This window comes from Haliotis asinina, chromosome 2 (assembly GCF_037392515.1).
Source record: "Haliotis asinina isolate JCU_RB_2024 chromosome 2, JCU_Hal_asi_v2, whole genome shotgun sequence".
Lineage (NCBI taxonomy): Eukaryota > Metazoa > Mollusca > Gastropoda > Lepetellida > Haliotidae > Haliotis > Haliotis asinina.
Window position 1 is genome coordinate 62,362,848 of NC_090281.1, and position 23,936 is coordinate 62,386,783.

General features: G+C 40.2%; 1 protein-coding gene across 2 annotated transcripts; it reads left to right on the top strand.

The window, feature by feature from the left end:
• The first annotated feature begins 1,940 nt into the window (after window positions 1-1,940).
• On the top strand, window positions 1,941-20,963 carry LOC137272771 (cyclic nucleotide-binding domain-containing protein 2-like). 2 transcript variants are annotated; one of them, XM_067805162.1, is made up of 16 exons: window positions 1,941-2,782; window positions 3,358-3,428; window positions 8,910-9,051; window positions 9,983-10,057; window positions 10,327-10,415; window positions 10,745-10,818; window positions 11,428-11,516; window positions 12,777-12,928; window positions 13,418-13,495; window positions 14,431-14,491; window positions 15,011-15,131; window positions 16,366-16,472; window positions 17,701-17,808; window positions 18,719-18,859; window positions 19,892-19,954; window positions 20,541-20,963. In XM_067805162.1, the coding sequence occupies exons 1-16, from the start codon at window positions 2,099-2,101 to the stop codon at window positions 20,766-20,768; spliced, it is 2,283 nt and encodes a 760-aa protein (XP_067661263.1). In that variant the 5' UTR covers window positions 1,941-2,098; the 3' UTR covers window positions 20,769-20,963. The 2 variants fall into 2 exon arrangements, with proteins under 2 accessions (XP_067661263.1, XP_067661262.1); XM_067805161.1 differs by having other exon boundaries at window positions 2,117-2,782; window positions 17,587-17,808.
• The last annotated feature ends 2,973 nt before the right edge of the window (window positions 20,964-23,936 follow it).

Consider the following 23,936-nt stretch of genomic DNA (forward strand, 5'->3'; position numbering starts at 1 on the left):
TTCCGTGTGAAATTAACCCATGGCAAACCCATGGCAATATGGTTACACGTAGAAATGTATTTTACTATATTTCAGAAAACAGTAAGTTTTTAAGTCGTTGACTTGTTTACATATCATATAGCCCCTGGTTTATGTCTGTGACTCTATGTAACACAACATACCAGTCAGGTATGGTATGAACAATGAGCATAAACTACCAAACGCAGCCACAGTCAGTCTAAACAAAGCATAGTTGGAAGTGAGGTACTGGGAAGCAAATTTCGTTGCTTGACGCTTCATCTAAATGTATATATATATTCTCAGTTTAAATATTTACTTAACATTGAGTACAACTTATCCATTGACCTCCTACCATATCAAAGTAAAGTTATAACCATGTTCCGCTGTAACAACATTAGACTAGCAGTGGAAACCGGCTGTCACACAAATACAACGTATCATCAGTGTCTCTGTTTTTACTGCCACCCTGTTCGCTTAAACATTTTGGAGAGGAACGTCATGTCGTACTTATCTGTGCTACATATTGGGAAATAGGAAAGAAGTCTTTCACAAACCACTAGGCTCAACCTCCAACAATTGAAACCTTTGTGCGTTTTATTACCTATTAGAACATAAAAAACCCAAAATCATTAAATACATTCTTCACCACTGAATTAAAATGACCAAGTAAATCCACCATTAAAAATGGTTTATCTTGAATTTCAACCGTCACCTATATTAAGCATGTATGAATTATTTGTGTTTGCATTTTGTTTATATTATGGACCTGTGGCCTACATCACTGAATTAAAATATTTGTCGGTCTGTCTGTCTGAATATGTAGGCAGAACACAAAGATCAGACGAGGATATAATCATATTAGTAATCTGAAATTTGTAGTAAGAAGGGGCACAACATGGTATTTTTAACCTTTTAACTGATATTCTATTATATTCTATTATATATTATGTATTCCGTTTGTATCATACACGCTATATATAAAAAATATGGAATTTTGAAACACATTTTGAATTAAAGCTAAGTTTTGTGATGTATATTTGATACCTTATCACTTTACCCTAGCTGTCGTCTTGCGTCATTTCAACGCAACTTAATGGTTCCTAACAAGCCTGTTTTGAGCTAATTTTGAGATCGTTACTTAGAATCTACTATGAATACACAGTACCATGTAGAAAGTGGTCAAATGAAACATAAACAATCCCCTGTGGTTTAGGTGCCTGACTCTGAGAGCATGTGTTCGAATTTCGTATGGAAACAAAAAAATAACCGTCATACGGCATTTGACATAAATCACCAATCAACCAATTTCATGCGTTTACCTGGAGTCGACCTGACCGCGGCGATATACACATAGCCAAGGCACTCCTAACTGCGTCTTCTAACAATATGAACCTTCACGCTCATAGACTTGTTCTATGTACTTCAAGCCCTCTAGACCCGTGAAGGTCCCGGGGTAGAATAGGCCTTCAGCAACCCATGTTTGCCATAAAAGGCGACTCAGCTTGTCGTAAGAGGCGACTAACGGAATCGGGTGGTCAGGCTCGCTGACTTGGTTGACGCATGTCATCGGTTCCCAATTGCGCAGATCGATCCTCATGTTGTTGATCACTGGATTGTCTGGTCCAGACTCGATTATTTACAGACCGCCGCCATATAGCTGTAATATTGCTGAGTGCGGCGTAAAACTCAACTCACTCACTCACTCACTCACTCAAGCCCTCTAGGGAAAAGAAAGTACGCTTAAAAGTTACAATTGAGACACAAACTTCCAGACGCTATGAAAACATTACTAGGCTGAACTGTTGCCTTAAAACTTCAAATGTGTTGCCTGAAAGCACCACTGTGAGACATGTATACACATAAATTGCTTGAAGCTGATCGGAAATAATCACTCGTAATTACTGTCACCTGTTCTCATATTGTTTTTCATGTTCTTACAGGCATATGGGACCAGAGCGAAGGAATGCATACGGTGCTGCAAGCCGATTAACACATTGACCACTTCTTATCAGAAGATGGCCAAAATAAAGACATATTTTGTTATCATGATTAAAGGATACGCTAAGTGAATCAAAAGATTTTCATCAGATAAGAAAGCATGGAATTAACATCGGCCATGGAACAACAAAATCTGGCGCAAAATGATTCCCCACTGAAGGCCAAAATGAAAAAGGTCGTAAAGGTTCTATGCAAACAATACTCCCGTAAGTGTATTAAGCCTACTGGAGAAGATAAATTCTTTTACCTGGCACAAACTCTTATGAAAGAAAAGCTCCAAGGTCTTCCGAAGTACGGCATTTTCGCAGACATCGAAAAGAAAATCGATGGAGTGATCGAATCCGCTGTCAGACATTCCACATGCGGAGCAGACGACAGTTCCCCACGGCAACCGAAAAACTCTTTACAGCGAAAACGGAGCATCGCATTGATTAGAGCAGAGTCGCCAGTTGAGGGCTGGCGCAGCCTCAGGCGAGACAGTCAACTCCCGGAGTTTGAAAGTTATCCGTGTTTGTGGCAAAACGACTTGTTCATGATGGTAAACGATCCTAAAACTCAGGATGCGATTCGTAAATCAAGGAGCAAGATAAGCGAAAGTCTCAATCTACCTGGTGATAGGTTTGCTCGGTTGTTGCGTCTGAGGCAAAATGTTTACACCATCGAAAAGAAGTTCCGGTCTTTTGTGAACAAGGGTTCCAGAACAGACATCAATTGTGACAAACATTTAACAACACATAACTTTGGACGAAGGGAAAGACCTTCAAGATTCAAAGCGCCAGGCGAGGTAACACATTCCATTGTTTTCAAGTCATGTAACCTCTCTGATAAAATTATATACCTCTTTTATTCACGTAATCTGAGGCACCACAGATCGGACAAGCATTCCGGTTTTCCATTTATTCACGGAAGACATAAATGTTGTCGTATGTATATAGAACACCAATACCAGTCAATTTTATTTATAGATTTAATACTAACCACCACATTGATCAAGGTTAGTGATGTTCTCAACTCCTCATGCTTGTGGTAAGGTGCGACTAGAGGGATGGGATGTTCAGAGCCTTTCACTTGGCTCATGAATGTCATCGTGTCTTAAGGGCATATGATGTCAACCACTGGATTAAGACCGCCGTAATTAAGCTGGTGTATTACTGAGAACGATGTAATGTATTGGTACCCTAAGTGTGATACAAATAATGTAATTTCGAGAGAAAATATCATTTGCTTTGATCAAAAGTGTCTCCTTCCTTTAAAACAATACAACCGCATACCAGAGTGATCTTTGTTTTTTCACAAGACTGATTAAAACATGGAGATATATGAACATGTCTCTGATTCAGTTTCTTGTTTTCATTGTAGGCTCGCATGTTATTCAGGAAACAAGCCCGAATTTTGCTGATTGCCATTAAATGGCTCAACTATGTGTTTACGTGAGTATGCATGTAATTAATGTCTGCACCAGTAATATGTATATGCGTATTTTCATACCATGGATGAGCCACACAAGCGGTCAGTCAGCCAGCCAACCAGACAGACAGACAGACACACACACACACACACACACACACACACACACACACACACACACACACACACACACACACACACACACACACACACACACACAGAGAGAGACACACACACACAGAGACACACACACAGACACACACAGACAGACAGACACACACACACGTTTTAGAAATGTATATCATGAAATATGTTCTTCGAATCTTTTGTAAATATAAGATTCTATTAACACAAATGAGAAAGCTCTACAATAATTTACAGTACCATATCATTAGTAACAAAAATACTATTCCTTAAATGCGAACCACGAAATATATTTGCGAAATGTTATAAATTTCTTTAGATTCTATCAACTCAAGTTTTGGACTTCTACAACAATTCAACTCAGATCAGTACGCACAAACAGGCGAGGCATTGTTGGACCACAATGGCAAACGTACTAAGTTGCACTAATCAGTTCTCGCCAATAATCGCACGAGTCAGATGTTATTGCAGATAATGCTAGCAATAACAAATACGTTCCTCCTTAACAGCGATAATGCAAACTAAACGGTATAGTTATAATCAGTGTGATTTGTCTCTGTTCTTTCCTCTGTTGTTATATTGGTGTACTGTTAGCGTGAACCCTGTCGTCTTATGTTCTACGTGCTTCCGACAATCGTTTCCTAGCGTACAGTTCTGCGTGACATTGCAGTCATAGGCTTTGATTGCGTCATTTTCTACGTAGTCCATCCGTTGTGATTGCTATCAAACCCGTCTTTGTATCACAAGTAAGATTATTTCAGAATAGTGTGTTCATCGAAATACAAGAACAAAGCTATTAAATGACGGTTACACGTTCTTTTGGAGCTTGTATGATGTCAGGTGAAGAACTGTGTTATTGCTTATCGGAAATACGAAAATGATGCACGTATGAGTCTTAACTGAATGAAAGAATGGCACTGACGTGCAATCAGGCTTCCATCCAATCATCGAAAAGCTTTCCATTTTGTACACGTCATCACACCCTTGCAGGAAAGAAGTAAACTAGACTAAAACCATAGCACAACAAAACCATTTGATACACAATAACAGAGAAGAGATCCCCTTAATCCCTTAGGAAAGTTGTCATTTCCCCCCAACCGAACAAGAACATTACAAAAAACGCCATAACTGTAGAATCTCCGAACCTATTTAAACATTCCAAACCAACACAAGCCAAGCATACCCCTAAATATAACCATTATACCACTTCACAATCATCACACCTTTGAATTACAAAACCTTAACCGGCTGTAAAGGAAACATGCGTACACTTACACTCAATCTTTTGATCGAATAAGGAACCCATGTTAGCCCTCACTCCACACATCAAGCCCATTTAAGGTACCCTGATACCCTGAAAACCAATACTCAGTGCAAAAACAATGATAGTTTTACCCGGAAACAGAAGTTGTGCGTGTATAAGATTATTTTCTTATCATATTAGTACGTCCTCTTGTGAAGATCCCATAGCCAGTTCAAAAACGAAGATCGTATTACCCGGAAACAAGAGTTGCGTGTAAAAGATTATTCCCTTAATATACTCGTACGTCCTCCCTCGAAGATCCCTTAGCCGGTACAAAAACACAGATTGCGTTGAGGACATCCGCATGTTGTAGACGTTAACCACTTAGTGAAACTCACGCATCTGAAGGAAGCGAGAAACTGGTCATGGATATGTTACAGTCAGATTGTGTAACAACAGTCAATGCACTTCAGTCATTTCATGAATTTTCTTTTCATCTATGTGCGGTGGAAAGTGGTTTGTGAGGGGTAGTCTCCCATTTGTTACACATGCCAGTTGTTACACACTCTGATATGACCAGTTGTTACACAACAAGTTGTTACCAGGTTGGGGGTTAATTACTGCTATATTGTTACAGCAATATTGGACTAGCCCAAACTACTAATAAGAATTTATATTGAAGCAGCTTAACTGTCAGTTGGATCGAAGGGATGCAGAGCAAGCAGTTAAGCATTTAATGTTTACCTTTTTATCTTGAGATGATTTCTTCTTCTAAAGGATTCCTCTACAAGCCCACAACACGACACAAATATCAGCAATGGCGATGCATTGTTGAGACCTGCAAGGTCAGACACCATCTACATGGGCGATATTTTCACATCTTGCCCTGCGCCTTGGGATCAGGTGTATATCGTCCATGATTGAGCTGGCAATTCTGCCTACGTCCCGGTGTACGTACTGCTTCCGGGCAGAGAGGTGACAACTTACAGATGATTTTTTCAGTTTACACAAGATCCATGCCCACGAGAAGTTGCAGAGACTTTGCTCCATCCAAGGTTCAGGCCTTCAACTTGCAACTATCCAGGCTGTTGAAGCGGAGTTTTGCAATGCCGAGATCAAGGGATGTTTCTTTCTTTTCATTCAATCCATATGGCGCAAGACACAAAACGTGGATGGCATCATGATCAGTGTTCAGAATTGGATTCGACGTGCTGCAGCACTTCCACCCCTTCCAATAGATCTGGTCCACGAGACGTGGTTGGAATCCATGAACTCAACTCCTGACAACCCTCATTCAGTAGACTTCAGTGACAACGCCTGATTTCAAATGCACTCATAGAACCGCCACCGGACGAGGACAGCGCACAAACAACTATCGACAGCTTCCACTACAGACAAAACCGGATTTTGCCACACGACTAACCAAACATCTACAGGTTCATCATCGTCATCTTCAAGATCGAGTCCGGAGACCGAGTCAAACTCTCTCAGGTCGACTTCGGTGCAGCTCTGTTAAACTTGTTTGGGACTTTTGTTTTGTGAAATCTATCTGTTGAGTTGTATAAATTTGCAAACAAATACATATAAAATGTACTAAATATTATGTGATGCTAATCAAATGTGTTGCTTTCTCCCTCTATATCTGTAAGAGTATGGACTATCCCATTCTTCACTAATCGGTAACAGGTAACATTACTGTGATCTTATGAGTATAGGGGTGTGTAACAACTGGCACGTGTAACACATGGGAGGATACCGTGTGAGGTGTGTGTGGCTACTGCGGACAAACAAACAGGTGTAAATTTTTCAAAGCCAGGCTGAAGCACAACCCTTGCTGCTACAATAGTTTTAGCTCTTAGTGACAATAAGTAATGTTGAAATTTTGATCCACTTTTGTTGATTAAGTCACTAAGTGAAATGTCATGATATGACTGAAGTATGTTGATTGTTCTTACACAAAGTAACGCGATATGGCTACTCTCCCTCCCCCACACCCCGCCTTACTCATTTCACGAAATGACTGTTTTCACAACTTGACTGTAACAGATACATACACAACACATTGTCTCCAGCCAACATCATGAGTATCTATATTAAGAACATTCAGCTCACTAAGCCTCCTTTTTGTTTACATGCAATCCGCAGGAGCCCTAATTCATCACGTCTGTGGAACAGTAGTGGCAAGACCATTCGATATAATTAGCCCGCAACTCCACTCAATCACCCAGCGATTAGTCGCCAAAGCCCAAGCTACAAGATTGTCTTCAGATTGCTTGAGAGCAGCTCTGTTCACCTGGCGCCAATAAATGCACGGCATTCAATGCCAGGTCAAAGTATCTGGAGCCGTATCTAAACTTTAACGTCAAACGTCTATGTTTGCATTAATTACAAAGCGATCTACCCTCTCGAGGTCAAACAGTGTGTGTAGTGTGTAACCTAGGTCGAGTAAGAGTTTCATGGACACCTACTGGGTTATAGTGTAACCATGGTAACCGTTATATCGTCTAACAAATGGCAATATGGGCTTGCAATGGAATAGTGCGGAGTAATAGTGCGTATGACAATAAAGGGTTGTCAGGGAGAAGTACAATTTTTTAAATGTATATCATACTGCAAATATGGGGTGTTTTTAAGACATTAAGGGTTTGTGATGGAGAAGTACAGATTTATGGTGTGTAATATATGACAATATGAGTTTGTCACGCTGAAGTGCAGACTTATGGTGTGTAATATATGACAATAAGGCCTTGCGATGGAGGAGTGCTGATTTATGGTGTGTAATATATGCCAATAGGGGCTTGTCATGGAGAAGAACAAATTTGTGGTGTGTAATATATGACAATAAGGGCTTGTCGTGGAGAAGTACAGATTTATAGTCTGTAATATATGACAATAAGAGCTTGTCATGGAGAAGTACAGATTTATGGTATGTATGGTATATATGATAACAGGGGCTTGTCATAGAGAAATTCCATGATGTATTGCCTGCAGTTTTATGTTAAGTTAAGTATTTGTCATGCCGAAGTGTGGAGTTATTGTGACCACACTATGATTGTAAACGCTGGTTTGGACGGTTACGAAAGTAGTAATGCCTACCTTTGTAAACCAGGATGTATTCAATACTGGTTTGACAAAACACAACATGAATGCATTTTCTATAATTATCAAAATCCCTTCAGTGTTTCAGTTTTGAAGAAGACACATGCAACTCATCTTTTACTCGTCAATTACATCATCGTAATATTTACTCAGTTTGTTATTTAATGGAATGTTACACTATCTACCATTTGTATGTCATCTTAAATATGTCATCAATGACAGTCATTCCTCATACCTAGACTTTCCTACAACGGATGGCGATGTTGTTCAGAAGCACGGTTTGACAATATCATATAAACATGAAATCCCCTTAGTCTGTCCTCTGGCCCGGAAGTGGAATATGGTTGATTACGGCGTAATACAGCATTCACTCATTTCTACGACGTAATAAGGCTTTGCGTGTGCAGAAACCTATAATGGTTGGTTAGGAACCGGTTGGAATATATTCCTAGAATAAACAACACCATACTCGTTCTGGAAGGGTTTGGTTACAAACCGGTTCGAACATATTTCTAGGTTTACTTGTCCCATTCCACTATATAGTCATTCTGGTATGGTTTTGTTAGAAACTGCTTCGAATATATTTCTACGTTTACTAGCACCATACTTGTTTTGGTAGGATTTGGTTAGAAACCGATTCGAATATATTTTCTAGGTTCATCAGCACTACATTCGTTCTGGAAGGGTTTGGTTAGAAACCGGTTCGAATACATTTCTAGGTTTACTAGAACCATAGCCATTATGGAAGGACTTGCTTACAAACCTGTTCGAATATATTTCTAGGTTCATTAGCACCATACTCGTTCTGGTAGGGCGTGGTGAGAAACCGGTTTGAATATATTTCTAGGTTTTCGAGCACCATATCCGTTCTTGTTGGGTCTATTAAATAGTAAATATCCGAGATATATGGCTTTGGGTTTTTCGTTAAACATTAAATTGATTTTCCATAGCTTGAATAATATCAAAAGCACCGCCAAAACCTATTGACTGACTGACACTCATTATGGGCCTGTTTAAGCAAGGATCATCTGAACTGGGAGCAAGAGCTGAAGACCTTCGCCGACGTAGCCGTGGAGATGCAGGAGTCGACAGCACAGCCTAGGGGTCTGAAGGATTCAGGGCTTAGTTTCGACAAGAACCACTACAAGGCGAATAAGGAGGTACAATCAGTGACAACCCGTTCCTTGCTCACTTTCAGTATGCCGACAAAAACCTCCGTTATTTAAGTCAGAGGAGCATAGAGAACCGTCACGAAATCGCTCTGTTTTTAACAATCCATTTTGCATTAATTCTACAAGGTATATTACTGCCAAGTGTGTTATTACAGGTAAGCTGGTTGTGCAAAAGAAAGTATATACCATATGACGAGATGAAACAAAATCACTCGATAAACTGTGGCTAAACCATACATTTAGTCGCCTAATCTCTGTAAATGTAAGTCACTATTATGCTACGTGTATCAAGTGCATGAACAGTTTTCATATCTTCACATAGCACGAAATCTGTGGCACATTCGAGAATGGCGTTTTCTTATGCTACATGTTGACATAACGTTTTTGACACACTGCACATCTCCTCTGACAATCAAAATCAGGATGGTCTCATTTATAGCATTCCTGTACTTTAAAAGGGGACAACTCGTCACAGTGACTGCCGGGTGTGGATGGTGTGTTTTGAACTGAACGTTTTGGAGCTGCGAGGTGACATTTGAAAACTGTCGTTCAAATGGCGTTGATTATGTTATTATTTCTGACTGTAGGTCCGTTTGCATGTTTGGCCGCACGTCCTTGACAACCGTCTGGAACTCCAACTGTCAATACTCGACCCACCCAGTTACCAACTGGTTAATTTGGTCCAATCTTACTGCTACCTTGATTATTTAATATTTGTATGAAATACGGATTTTGTTTGTGAGTAATGATGTTTGCAAAAACTGCTGTTTTAGTTAGAAGTGGAACATAGACTATTTGAAGGCAATATTTTTACCGTTGGCAGTATGAAAAACCTTGTACCCTTGAAACAAGAAACAAAAGAGTTATAGATTTTATGTTTTCGTTTATAATACTTTTCATTCTGTCTCTTCTTCTGAAGATATCCTTAAGCGCGGATGTACGGCACTACCTCTCCCTCACCCCTGCAGCCCGAACTCCAGAGATGCTCCAACAGGTATGGGGACTTTTGTTATGGGTTGTGTTGTACTGCTTTAATTCCTTTTTTTAGAGCTTTTGAATAAAAGTTAGATCTATTTCTTAGAGAGCGACATCAGCCAACACAACGTCCGGAAAATATGGAGTGATGTTTTAAATGTAGTTACACGTAAACTTGACGCGTAGAAAACGACGTTGGTATATTTTAACGCTAGCAAAAGGGAAAGCAAAACATTGGAATCTTGGCGAATCCTGGACAAAATGTTAATATTTTCTTTGTCTTCTCAGGTGCTTCACGGTCTTCAAACTCTCCAGTCTCTCTCCGAGTATCCTCTAAGGACGCAGGAGCGGCTCTGTCTGGTGGCGTGGTACCAGAGGTAAGAAAAACACTGTACATGGTAATACATTCACGTGATGCTTGTACGGGGAGTGATGAATACGTAGGGACTCCTGATATTGTTGCAATTATATTGTTAAACTTAACTCACTCACTCATACTGAATCACAGTGGATATACTCAGTGAACATATCTCGAGCCACAAAAAGTATTGTGTGACTATTGTCTACGGTCACGTGAACGCAAAACAGATAAATGTAACACATTTCATCCTCGACATTCTGTGTCAAGTAGAACAAGATAGAGGGCGCCACTCAAGCAACCACTGAGTGAGATATGACGTCACAAAGCCACGCATTTACGTTTCAGGGTGGAAGCCAAGAAAGTAATAATCAGACAGGGTCATTATCCCGAGTGTTTCTACTTCATACTGTCAGGGGCGGGTGAGTTAATATTTTTATCTGTGTATTTTTTTCGCGCCGTTGAAACCAAAACGGATGCGGTCCTATACTCCATCATGATTGCCAACTGCATGAAATGTTTAGGGACGTTCAACCCCATTACATATCGCTACGTGGGAGCGCAGTATTCAGACAAGCAGACCTGACTTCTGCGTCCTCAAACCCTCGAATATTACCGAGGAAATCTCTTGGATAGCCTGACGTTTGTTAGAGCTATGACATATCCACCCAAAGGGTCTACACTGAAGGTGCATTTGTTTTTTGGCTGTGTCTTTTGGAAGAGATTCAACTTAAGGCGGTTCATTACAGTGACAGAATTCTTTCCATATTCGTCAGGAATCACTGGTATAAATAGTGACTGTAGTCCAGTAGTGATCTCACCAGAAGTGTGAGTCGATCCTACAAGAAAATGAAACCCATATGTTTTAGATAACTGGAAGCTCATGGGTTTAAAGCCCTGACACTCTCCATCCTGACGAGAACGTGTATTGATGTGTCCTGAGAACTAACTGTCGGAGTAAGTTGCATTGAAATGTGCCCAATGGTATTGTTTAAACATGTAATTGCTCAAAATATTTCTGCATTTTGCAGCATACGTAAAGAAAATGGTTAAAGTGTCTGAAAGCGGGGAACAAGCGATATCAACTGTAGCAAGATTGACACGGGGTCAGAGCTTTGGGGTGAGACATTTCTCATTCCATTACAGACATGTCCTACTGAAATGGATGCTGACTACAATTACTAAAAGTGTCTTTGTATCTTTGTGGCGCGGTTCATGTGCTCATGGTATCAACCACCGTGTTGTCTGGTTTAGTCTCGATGACTTTCATCGGGTTGCATTTTCGTAATTATGCACAATTTATGCACAATTTACGCAATGCAAGACTTGGCCAGACATTCAAGTAATTAACTTTTCTCACAATGTTGTTCCAAAGTTGTACAGTGGTTAACCGGAAATCAGTCAGAAAAAGAACTCGATGTGACACCAAGAAACAACAAACAGATGGGATGTGGTTTTATTTTTTTACAATTTATTCTAAAATCAACTAAGGCTAAATAATAATACAATCACCACAAACATATTGCAGTTGTTGTACAACATAAATTGACTGCACGTTTTCATGCTGTATAATGCATAAACAGATTCCATAAAAGGTTGAATATCCAGTGTAAGAATGAGTGAGTGAGTGAGTGAGTGAGTGAGTGAGTGAGTGAGTTATAATTTAACTTCACATCGACAATATTTCAGCCATATCGTGACGAAAACAAACATGATTACAAAGAATATGTATAAATTATAAAACCCGTCGTCAAGGTACGGTAAAACAACTAGCATCACAATTCGAATTTAAAACTAGTGTATGAAGATAAAACTAACAGCACAATTTTGACAATACATAATATGGAAATAGGCTATAGATCACCAACAACTGAAGGTAGATCACCATACTAGGGACCAAAGGGACTCACATTACTTTTGCTACCTGGATGGACCCTAGTCCAGTTTAAGAAAGAGCAAGAGCTAGTCCTCAAGCAGCTTCAGATGAAAGTCAGTTGCTGTCGGGGATGCCTGTAGACCTGGAGCTGATGGTGAACATTATCATCCTGATTGTGCTAGGATCGCCGAAACCCTTCTGCTTCTTATTGTAATCAGTAGACCATACTAATGACTTACATGTTTATAACCGAAATATTGAAAGTACATCAGATTCTTGTCATTGTAGTTCGTTTAATTGGTTAAATACTCCAATAATAACGCGTGACATGAGTTACTATAAGACTACGTAATGCGATAAACGTATGATCCTGTTCTTACAATACCGGTGCCAGTCCGCCTGTTAAAGTAATCCGCAACTTGTACGCTGCTATGAGTCTGGACAGACGGCTGGGCTGAAATGTCTGCTGAACAAAACTTAATCTCCTACGTCATGTCTTTGCAGGAAGTGAGCCTCATTTTCGACTCTCCACGAACAGCCACAGTTGAGAGCGCCACTTCTATGGAGCTGCTGGTTATCAGCAAGACCGACTTCCTAACCATCTTCATGAACGCCGACGACCCCAATGAAGAAGCGGATCACATTAAGTTTCTCAGGTAAGAAGATCTTGTCACTCAAGTCTGAACAATGTAACACGTTGAAAGTCGTGAAACAGCTTAAAAGTAATTTTTTAGTCAAATTGTACATTTTAGAACTGAAATTCTTAAAGATGCAAATAAGTATATGAATTATATAACACATGTATAATGTCCTTTTATATATATCTGAATATTTCCATTCTGAAAGGTTGGGTTTGTTTGTTGTGCTGTTTAACGGCGCATCCAGCAATATTCCAGCTATATAGCAGCGGTTTGTTAAGGGAGAACAATTAGAGCGTATACGTGTTTTGAGTGTATTGTTCAATTACTTTTTAAAGCAGCTGCTTCTTGTTAACAAATAATCTTCCTTTTATCCGAATGTGTTAACACATTACATTGCTTTTAGCGGGACTAACAATATCGGGAATATGAAAAATATCCAAGTATTGGGAAAACCTGCTTTTCTATATCGTATATTTCTAATACGATGTCTGACGTATGTTTCAGACAGATCCCAGTCATGAAGCACTGGCCTATAGGGATGCTGAAGACAGAGCCCGGGACTTGCCTCCTGCACTACTTCAAGTAATGTCTGTCATGCCGGGCGGTTGTGTAGGGGATCGCTAGTGCTTTACGGATAAGGAACAAATATATCTTTAGCTAGCTGCATGTATTATATATTGCCCCAAATACCAGCCATATTGAATCCGATGTCAAGTTAAATTGTCCTTTAAGGTCTGGTGAAATTTTAATTAATTAGTTGCCAACCACATCATGTTAATGGTTGCTTGAGAAAACATATTCCGATCCTTCTCATATCTTAAGCCTGCACACTGAATGGATGGATACCTTAGTCAAACTACCGATTGTTGTATTGCTGTATAGTATATAGTGTTCTATACATAAGATCATCCATAGCTTCGTTCGTCTCTCATTTCCAGTTTCAGCCAGCAATAGACCGGCGGGCGAAACTTTATACAAATTTCAAATACATCTAATGTGTCACTTGTCTCATGAAAGATCGCGTGGTAATTGTTTCATATTAATTCACGCCGTAGATCAACTCGCTTTGCTTCGAAAACAATAGTTTTGTTTATGTAGACACAGATCACTGGTTGTTTTGACTGTGCAGTGGTAGAGGTAATTTTATGCCATCAGGGCGTTTATGTCAAAGGGAAAACGAAACGAGACAACATTTTATTATTCCACGTCGAAATGAAAATCAAGGGCGTTCTGGAGATGGGAAAAAACAGAAGAAATACAAAAAGACATGTAGACTTATATCTTCAAAAAGGATACGTTAGTGCCAACATACCATATTTACTGGGCATTGGTCAATGAATGTGTATAATCAGTTCTCTCAGACATCACAGAAAGTGGGAGCCTCTCTGATCTGGTGTGGTGTATCGTAATGAAGTGAAAGGGTGCTTTTAAATTTAGTCTATAGCAGCCAGTCTATATTTGTTTCCATGCACGATTATATATGATAGAATGATGTGACGATGCTGTTTGTTGGGTAGGCGAGGTACTCTTATCACAGACAATGGCAGTTCCAGTGAATGGCTCTACTTTGTCAAATCTGTGAGTAATATGATTAGTAATACGTAATAGTGCTAAGATGTATAAACACAACTTTTTCTCAGGAATTGCATCGAATGTCCTTTTTGATTGCATTCCTTATAATATCGTATTTAGTTCACTAATAAACGTGAACATATTCATGTAAACTGTCAAAACCTAGTAATCTGATGGATGGTATGGTTCACCAATGACAAAGTGATAAATGTGATAGATCAAGTAATATTTTCATTTCGATTTCACCAGACCATATCTACGTATACCGTGCTGGAATTGTTTAATAATTAAATTTTTAATATCCTTTTCATCATCGACAGTATTGTTTCTGAAAGAAAAGATTAAACCAAGTGAAGAAAGAAAGACTAGTTATAAGAGACATTTTTACAGGTGTATATTTGTCAGGTTATAGGTTATGCACGTGATTTTGCCTGAATGGCGACATTTCATGGACAAAGGAGTGAAGTTGTTTTTATTATGTTGAAATATATATGAATATAATAATAATCATCTTCCTATCCACAGGGCTCCTGTGAAGCCATCAAACGCTTGCACGCGGTGAAGGGGCGTGGTCCGAGGGATCAGCGGAAGCATCTCAATCCTCTGTATGACGTCATCCTTCCTACACTCAGCTCAGGCGAAACAGGTATGGGTAGGAAATATTAGTACTACTACGTGAGGTAAAACTTTGGAAGCCCACCTTTAACATAATTCCAGCTAAACGATAGAGCTGGATCAAATCCAGATTGTAAACTCCCGTAGAGCGCGGCGTCAGATCCCTGATGTAGAGTAATACGACTATGTCACATTTGTGTGTGGTTATAGGTGTAAACCTCAGGTCACAAATCAGTTGACCTTAACGCTGGGCACGGAGTGTCCTTGGACAGGTGACAGTATTTGGCAGCTTGATTTCTGACAGTTTCTAGGACCTCAGTCCTGCCCCACGAAGCACATGTGATACATGTGGTTTTTGCCTCAGACAAGTGAGTTTTTATTCACAACTGCCCCAGGTTCATCCAGCAGAAAATGAGTCATATGACTATTAACCGATTAGAGCCTCATATGCAGCTGGGGTTATCCGGGGTAATAAAACCCGATTGTAGTTGTCAGCGCTTTGAGCTTTGTCCTTGTGCGGTGGAAGTCAACGCTGTACAAATGCTCCTATTATCACTTGTATATGTAGGCGTTCAGAACCATCCTGGATTATGGAGTGTATCTGTTTGGTCGTGTGTGTGTTGTAACGCACCACTCAGCAATACCCCAGCTATATGACGACGCGAAGGAAATAATGTCTGGACCAGGCAATGCAATGATCAGCATGATAAGCATCTATCCACGCAGTTGGGAAAGGATGACATGTGTCAACCAAATGAGCCAGCCTGACCACATAACCCCGTTAGTTCCATTTTATTAAAAGCATGTGGATTGCTGAAGACCAACTCTAACCCAGATCTTCACGGGTTATCATGGGTATTACATCTCCTTATACGTAAATATAAATCCTTTATACCCCTAGGCAGAAGCTTCGTTCCGGATTTCATCACATTTCCGTCTCCGGTATAGCTCGCCGAGTATACACTGAGTCAAATGGTCAGTGAAGTGTACCTGGTTATTTTGCATTCTGCATTCTGACTCGTAGTTAAATCTTTCATTTGAAATATATACTTTGAACGTAGGTCTTTTCCAAACTTTCGTGCAGAAGAATTATTTGGTTTGGATGTCGAGATAATGCAGTTCTTGAAATTCTGTGCCAGTTTAGCCATACGGGAAATAAGATTCCATTTCCTTAATGAATCCCTGGTGGATACCAAAACTTCAGGGATTCTTTATGATTATGAAGGATGTGAATATAAAGAAGGTTTCACTGTCGTGTGTCGTAGCCTCGTCTCGGGTGGACTCAGGGGTGGACAAGAGGCGACGTCACAGACACGTGGTGAGCCGGGAAGTGCTGGAGTCAATGAAGACCTACTACGACGGCATCAGGAGGGTGAGTAAAGCTGTAGTAGTGTTGCTGCCTGGCTGGTCCTTATAGACTCTGGGCATTGATGGCTGCAGGTACCGTATCCCACAGCTCGTCGTTGTCATCAGCTGTTATACCTGTCAAGACTCTAAACTTTAAAGAAAACAGGATCGTCATTTGAAGTAATGATCGGATGTTTATATGTGTATGTCATCGAGGAAGAACCTCCGAATAATAACGAAAGCTTACGATTATCGGTCAGTCGCAGATGCAGCATTGCGATGAAAAACACAACAAAACAGCTAGAGTTACTCTGAAACGTTGTGTCCCTCGTAAAAAAGAAGACAAAAAGGAGTAAAGACATGCTTCGAAACGTTCATCACAATAACGAAGCTGCCATCCATAAAAACTAGTTATGTGTATCACTTCTAAGTGCCATTCAAAGACCTGAAACACAATAGCTCTCACGCACTGACGTTTCTAACGGTCGACCAATAGTCTCCGCCTTTGACTAACAGAGCAGCTTATGACAGTTTATGAACGGCAGTTGGGAAACGGTAAACTCTCTGCATATATAGAGCAGCATAGTGCCTGGCTAGACGTGCCTATCTCGTATGTAACTACAGTTTGTGATAAGGACTACTTAGATATTTGATGTCCCAAATCCGGTGTCCTTGCTGTAGGTATTTGGGTCGGGATTTATGACTAGGCAAATGCTTCTTCTATCTTTTCATTCATTATATTCCACACTGAATGGATTTGACCAAGATATTAAGCAAAATATTTAGTTTGATAATCGTACACATGAGTCCGCGTTTACGAGTGAACTCCTCAGAATTACAGCCAACAATATCACACATATAATTTCTCGAAACATCAGAATTTCGGTAAAGGTCGAAATTGTAATTACATGATTTAATGATATTTTCTTTCGTTATCAAAATGTTTATTTTCTAACGATATATCGTTCTTGTATAATATTAAAAGATTTCAGTACGTAACTGTTGGTTGAATATATGTCTTTGTCATTGTTTTCTTACGCAGTTAATGTTGAGACATCGAAACTTACATATCCACACTCAGATGTCTCCATTTAAACTGTTTCTAAACATTGAAAATAATTGTCATAATTTTCCCTCAGACAATTTGTGAGCCAGATTCGAATTCCCCCACCCATCTCACCCCTCCCACTGTCCTACCCCACGGACCGGCAGGTCCTCACAAGGATCCAGGCAGGTATGTCTTTGTCACGCAGGAGGACCTTCCGTCTCGGATCCAGCCAGTGCCTACCACCAAACAACGCGGTCAGCCAGGCGTGTCCAAACCAAGGATATCGGAAGTCTATCTCACCAAACATTCTGGTGTAGGTGTCACCGCTGAACAGGTCTCATCTTCCTTCTATTCTGCTGCTTGCGTGTGTTGGTAGAACGTGTGGAGTTGTGTATCATTCGCTTGGCTGAGTCAGAGGTCATTTTTTGTATTATTTCTTAATGAGATGGGAAATCTTAAGATACAGAGGTATTGGATCTTAACTAAACTGCAGGGTGAAAGAAGGTTCAGTATTATTAACGTTGCCGCCCGGAAACAGTCGCCATATGCAACCATGTTACCTTCAAACAATTAATATTTTTATCCACCTTCAAACATGGACGTATGTGGTCTTATTCCCCGCGGTTTACATGTAATGAGCATGGTTTCAGATTAGTATGCTTGGAAAGAGTGTTGGCGAAATAGATAGGACACAATGTACATATCACAGTTGTAATTAAGAAGAAATCTCTTTCATGAATTAATAATATTATCCCTCTGAAGGTACGGGTTAAGATTGGTTTTCAGATATGCATGCTTGTCCCGACTATCGGGATTGGGTGTACCTTCTGTTGACTGGCTGGTTGACGCATGTCATCGTATCCCAACTGCGTCACTGGATATATGCATGTCAACGTGAAGGACATATTATCAGTTACTGGACTGTTTTCACAGATAACCATTATACAAATGGAAATGTGGTTGCCTTGTTAAACAACAATAAGATATAACATACTACGCGGTAGTGTCCACGATTTTGAAATCAGTAAATTATGGCATGTTTAAGTAGTCTTGTAACTTTGATATGGCCAATATTTACCTTAACATAAGGGATTTAAAATTGCATGTCGTATATATAATCACGGTTCAATAAATATCAAAATCGTCATGTCCATTTGTGGTTTTATCTTGGTGCTGCTTAACAGGTGTCTGACAAATGTGCAATACGTATCTCACTGATGCAGATGCTGCCGACATCTACGAGTGTCCTACAGCTGCTGACCCCGGGGCGAGAGTCAAGTCAGACATCGGAACATTACAAGAGTGGACGCCAGCAGAACCAAGTGTTTGTCAAGGTCGATGTTCTACAGTCCAAGGACATCTTTGTAAGTCAGACAAAACACGTCCTCAAAGACCCAGCGTCAACACGCTTTCTTTAGTCAATAACCTTAAAGGCAGACCACGTGAACTGGCCTCTCTAGTCCGTTATTCTGGCTGTAAGAGGAAATATGCCAATAGGTTTTCTTTTAGAATGCTTGATATCTTTAGGACAGGTTTGGGTAGAAGGTGGGTCGGAGTGGGTTGGGTAGATCTTATCGTTGAAATTTATTCACCTATTCAATGATATCTTGATGGTTTCAATAACACACACTAGGTACCGGCAGTTTGCAGTATTATTCGATCATAGAAGTTGACAATTACAGTTGATACATGTAAACGGAAGGTAGCATGTAAAACAAGACTCCATTTCACAACATGTCCACATCAGTCCAATCATCCAAGGTGTGTTTTGGATACCGTCCACCGTACTGACTCTCCTTGGAATTCAGAGTTAGATTCGATCCACTGTGTAGAAGATCGGAGCGTCACAATGTGTGACCTGGTTTCCATTTTACTTCAGTGAGCACGACAATTTTCCTGGCAATCAGCAGCACATTTTCCTGATCAACTGTTCACCGACATCACGTAGCTGTAAAATCTTAATGAGGCGTGAAGTAATATCGTTCATGCAAACAGACCTTGCATGTTTGTTCATCTGGGACAAGATTTTCAAAGCTCTCTTAACGTTAAGATAGTCGTAGGTGTCATACACTATCATTAACTTACGACTATCTGAGCGCTATGAGAGCCTAGAAAAACAATGGCAAAACTCGAGCTCACAATATGTACTAATATTTACGTTACTTGTAAGATTAAATTATTTGATGGAAATTGATTGATATTAATGAAGTGGTGCTTTGAGGATGGGGGTGACTGAATATTATTTTACATCGCTTTTAACAGTAATACAGCTATAAGGAAACACACCAGTATAAGCTTCACACATCGAACAATGTAAAGAACAGCGACCCTTTAACAACTAGGTTCTCCTACTGTCCAGGTTTGATCGTAGATGTTTAAATGTGCTTGTACTGCAGGGAATGGAGACCCTGGATACTGATCGAAAAAACAGCAAAGAGGATATTCCCGAAATGTCATTGGTGGGTATACATTCTATCTGGTCGACTTTGGCGTCGAGGTTTCAACCGACCGACCTACATAAATTTCACTTTACGTTCTTAATGGCCATATAAGAAACGCCCGACATGAGTAGACATTGGCAAAGGCTGCCAGCTGTATTTGGTTTCCATGGGAGGTAATCGAACTCGTGATCACAACAGAGTATGAACTTGACAAAAGCAAGATACAAGCTTAAGTTGTAGCACACTGATCGTGTGTGAATATTGTTCTACCCGTGAAGATATGGTTAGAACTGATTTTCACTAGCCCATGCTTGTCTTAAGAGACTACAGACGGAATCGGGTGTTCAGTCTCGCTGACTTGGTTGACAATTGCCTCGATGGATAATCATTGTGTTGACTTCTGGACTGTCTGGTCCAGGCACGATTATTACAGGTCATATAACTGGGATATTTCTTAGAGCAACGTAAAACTGAACTCACGCACACAAATGTTCTCAGAAAAAAACTTGACCATTGCCTGTCTAACGAGTAATCAGAAATACGCTAACTAGATCTACTGCCTAAAAACGCCTAGTTGCTGTAACATGGTCCTGTCTTCCCGCAGGTGAGTCGGGGCGCCGAGGTGGTGCTATTGTCGAAGAGGATCTTCCTAAAGTACGCCACGGACAATGTGCGCAGATCTGTGCAGGAAATGGCGCGACGCTATCCAAGGGAGGCAGCTTTACAGGACAAACTCCAAATTCAAGCAGACTGGGATTTGTACAGACAACACGTCATGGCGGACGCTGTTGCCGTCAGCAGAAGCACGCGTTCATTGCCAATAGTCACGTGATGTTAAGAAATGTGAAGGTGTGACCACATCACGAAAACACACGCATACATATGTCCAAAGATGTGCAGCTGAAGAATGACATGGATGTCGTTGGTTAAATTCATCACTTCTGGCAACTGATATTGCGGACTTCAAGACGTTGGTAGGAATCTGTCCATACAATGAAGCACTGTTGTGAATATATGGTAGATCCGGGGTGAATGTTCTTTATTTGGCTGTAGATATGTTATAGGTTTTCTTTGCTCGTTACACCAAAAAACCCGGATTCGATGAACTCCACAACCTGTTTGAGATACTTTAATGAGAACTGTTGATGCAGGCACTTTAACTCAGATGATGATAGCGTGTCCACCGACTACCAAAGTCAGTCACACACATACTCACACACATTCTCCCTCTCTCTGTCACACCACACAGACACACACCAATCGAAGATGAGGCACACTACAAGCGCAGGCGGAGAAATACTATAGACTGTCTGCTCGCTAACGTTTATACACACAGAAAAACAGCAGTTCAGGTTGCATCTGAATGCCCACAAGATATGTGTTAGATTTCACGTCAGACGTGCTCTGTTGTTGTGTTTTTGCCCTTTGGTGTTTGCTGTATGTTTTACATGCAGTGGATATTGTAAGAATATGCAATAGATGCAGATTTCAAGTAAACATGATTTGAAACTAGCATCACAGTCGATTCACTATGATAACATAACAGTGAAGTCTCAGCGAGACTTGCCTTAAATTTATGCTTTCATGCCCTTAAGATTGACCTTGACTTCGTTGGTATAATATGCCCACTTTCGTATGAAGTTTACAGTCGGTTTGTCTCCATATTAGTGATATGGATTTGTCGGTGTATTAAGCAATCTTTGATCAGCTATGCCGATTAATGGGATTAGTAACTTGTAAATCAGTTCGATCCGTATCAAGGGGTTAATGTGACCGTAGCCTGGTTATCTTGCAATTGCTAAAGAAGAACGTTACAGGATTAGGTGGTCAGATTTACGAGGACTGCATGTCATGATTTACTGCACGTCATGGTTTACTGCATGTCATGGTTTACTGCATGTCATGGTTTACTGCACGTCATGGTTTACTGCATGTCATGGTTTACAGCACGTCATGGTCTACTGCATGTCATGGTTTACTGCATGTCCTTGCCCATCCGTGGAATGTTGGTATTTGTACCAGAAACCGTGTCTGGCGCAGACTTGATTGAACGAACATTAATATTAGCGGGACCTGAAATGACTATAAAGCGAAGACATTCGTTTTTGTTGTGAGAACAAATAACGTGACATAAAATAAAGAAACACTTGCAATCATTTTATTGCACCCAAATGAGATCAAGTTAATCACAGAACCCCTACGAGGCATGGATATATCGACTATCAGTGTAACCGTCATTGTACACAAAGCGGTGTACGGTAGTAGGGTCCTATTTGCCCCTAAATTCAGAAACTCTGAAGAACTTTTGTTTTCTTTGGAGATTTGGTATTTGTAAATACATCGTCAATGAACGTATAAACTGAATCACATAAATAAGTTGATGAACGCGTCCTCTTGCACGTTATATACACACAATAACTTTCAATCCTTAGTTTACGAATATATGAATACATTCCTGAGTCAATAATGAGGCCAGCAATACCATGCACTATTTCATCATAATACCTACGTGTGATCTGAAAAGAGACTTCAGTGTACACTTCTGTGAACCATAGTCATGTGAAACGTTTATTCCATGAGCAAAGTTATTTTTAATACAGCCCCAGGAAGCATGTATCAGTGAAGCTGCCTAGAGGTTCTAGTCTACATTCACAACCAGAGACACCAACTGCTGTTGACATCTTCCACGCATGCCCAGCAAAGCCGTTTTGAAAAACGTAACCATCAAAAACTGAAAACTTATATTGGAACTGTTCCTCTAATTGATTAATACATTCTTAGCGTCATACTGGACAATCGGACAGTAGTGTAGTAGTGAAACTTTCTGTTCTGGACATTACATGGTATCATAGAGGTGTGTCAGTGAAAAGGTAGGTGTCTGGACCTCTTGAAAACACTTGATCAAATACTTGCTGACAAAAACAACTCCAACAGCCATTAAATACATGTTCACAGCCACGAGCTAGTTCAGTTGGCATTTCTCAGAAGGGAGCACCGTTCATTAACACAAGAACTGTGGCAAAGATGAAAGTATAAGACCATTGTGTACCAAAGTTACTGAGCAAGTTGTACCCAAACTTACCAGGCGTAATTTCCTGTTGGAAGCTTACGAGGTCCTTACAAATTGGTTACCTGACGAAACCTCCTTATCCACCACGTAAAGAATCAGTCAAACTAGTGACGCATTCGATACAACACCACTAGAGCAATGGCCACCGTGTTGTGGGATGTAGTCACCGTGTTACTGGTATATCTTAATTGACGGCGAATGCCACAATGCACTGGTCAGTCAACTGCACCGTGAATGTAAGACTAAAAGATGAATTCACAACCAGGAATGTGCTCCATCAGGACAGACGAGGCCGAGTACGAGTCGAGTGTTCTGAATCTTGAATCCTTGAAACGCAACAAATGTAGGATTTGTACTCATGATTATAAATTCCGAACATGGATGCAACTCTGCTCTTTGCGGGGCATCGCATACATTTGGTCAGCTTCAATCCTTAATTATGTTTCTATTCCGGTATGGGACACACTATACGTCCAAAAGTCTTCACGGCGAAAGATACGCTACAGGTGCCATCCCTCGCGTTAGTCAATGGACTATTGTTGACTTACAAGCTTGAGCTCGACAACCAAATATAATGTTTGTTCTTCATGAAAATACCAATATCAAAATATTTCATTAAAAATTAGAGTGAACTGCTGAAATGTTTGTTTAAATTTCATGATATGGAAGGAGAATGTCTATTCTATCAGAGATTTCTACATGAGTAATTGTCATTTTATTATATCGAGTTCTTGCAAGCAAAACTGTAACCTTTGATGGGACGATGTTGGTCACACAAACTAAATTTCACGAGGAGAACGGTTCCAGGATGTTTATCTTGGATAATTGCTGGATAATTGGTCATTGTTTGAGTGAAGTGATATCTACCTGTTCCTATACCCGCATCACACGTAAGATACCCTACAGAAGTTTCTAACGTATAGTCGGCAG

What these genes read in the sequence shown, in the direction of transcription:
- LOC137272771 (XM_067805161.1), top strand. Translation starts at nt 2,117, where the DNA reads ATGGAACAACAAAATCTGGCGCAAAATGATTCCCCACTGAAGGCCAAA. An exon ending in TGGCTCAACTATGTGTTTAC is followed by an intron (nt 3,429 to 8,909) that starts GTGAGTATGCAT and finishes GGCCTGTTTAAG; the next exon opens with CAAGGATCATCTGAACTGGG. An exon ending in CTGGTGGCGTGGTACCAGAG is followed by an intron (nt 10,416 to 10,744) that starts GTAAGAAAAACA and finishes TTTACGTTTCAG; the next exon opens with GGTGGAAGCCAAGAAAGTAA.